We start from the raw sequence: 275 nt of genomic DNA, 5'->3' as shown, positions 1-275 counted from the left end.
TTTTCTTTATTTGTATAATCATTATTTGAAACGCAGGTTATTAGGCAAAAAAAAAAATAGGATATCCACTCCACGAGCAAACCACGCACCCGCTTTCATAATTATAAATCAGTCATACATGTAACATGAGAAGCTACCGTTTTCTTTGACTAACATTTCCGTTTTCTCTTGCAGATCAAGAATTCGAGGATTTCGAACTTGCTCCTTTGCGGTATAGACCGGAGGGCCTCGATCAGCTGTGCGAGGCCACGAGGTTTACTAAAGAAGAATTGCAG

At 39.6% G+C, this 275-nt stretch overlaps 1 protein-coding gene across 1 annotated transcript in view; it reads left to right on the top strand.

Moving 5' to 3' along the window:
* Nucleotides 1–275, top strand: part of LOC119588968 (calsenilin-like) — an 11,714-nt gene that overhangs the window by 385 nt on the left and 11,054 nt on the right. The window contains exon 2 of the mRNA XM_037937575.1: nt 175–253. Within this exon, the coding sequence (XP_037793503.1) occupies nt 175–253 (79 nt within the window). The remainder of the gene's footprint in view (nt 1–174; nt 254–275) is intronic.

The sequence above is a fragment of the Penaeus monodon genome, chromosome 24 (assembly GCF_015228065.2).
Source record: "Penaeus monodon isolate SGIC_2016 chromosome 24, NSTDA_Pmon_1, whole genome shotgun sequence".
NCBI classification, from domain to species: domain Eukaryota; kingdom Metazoa; phylum Arthropoda; class Malacostraca; order Decapoda; family Penaeidae; genus Penaeus; species Penaeus monodon.
This window is presented reverse-complemented; position numbering and strand designations above follow the sequence as displayed.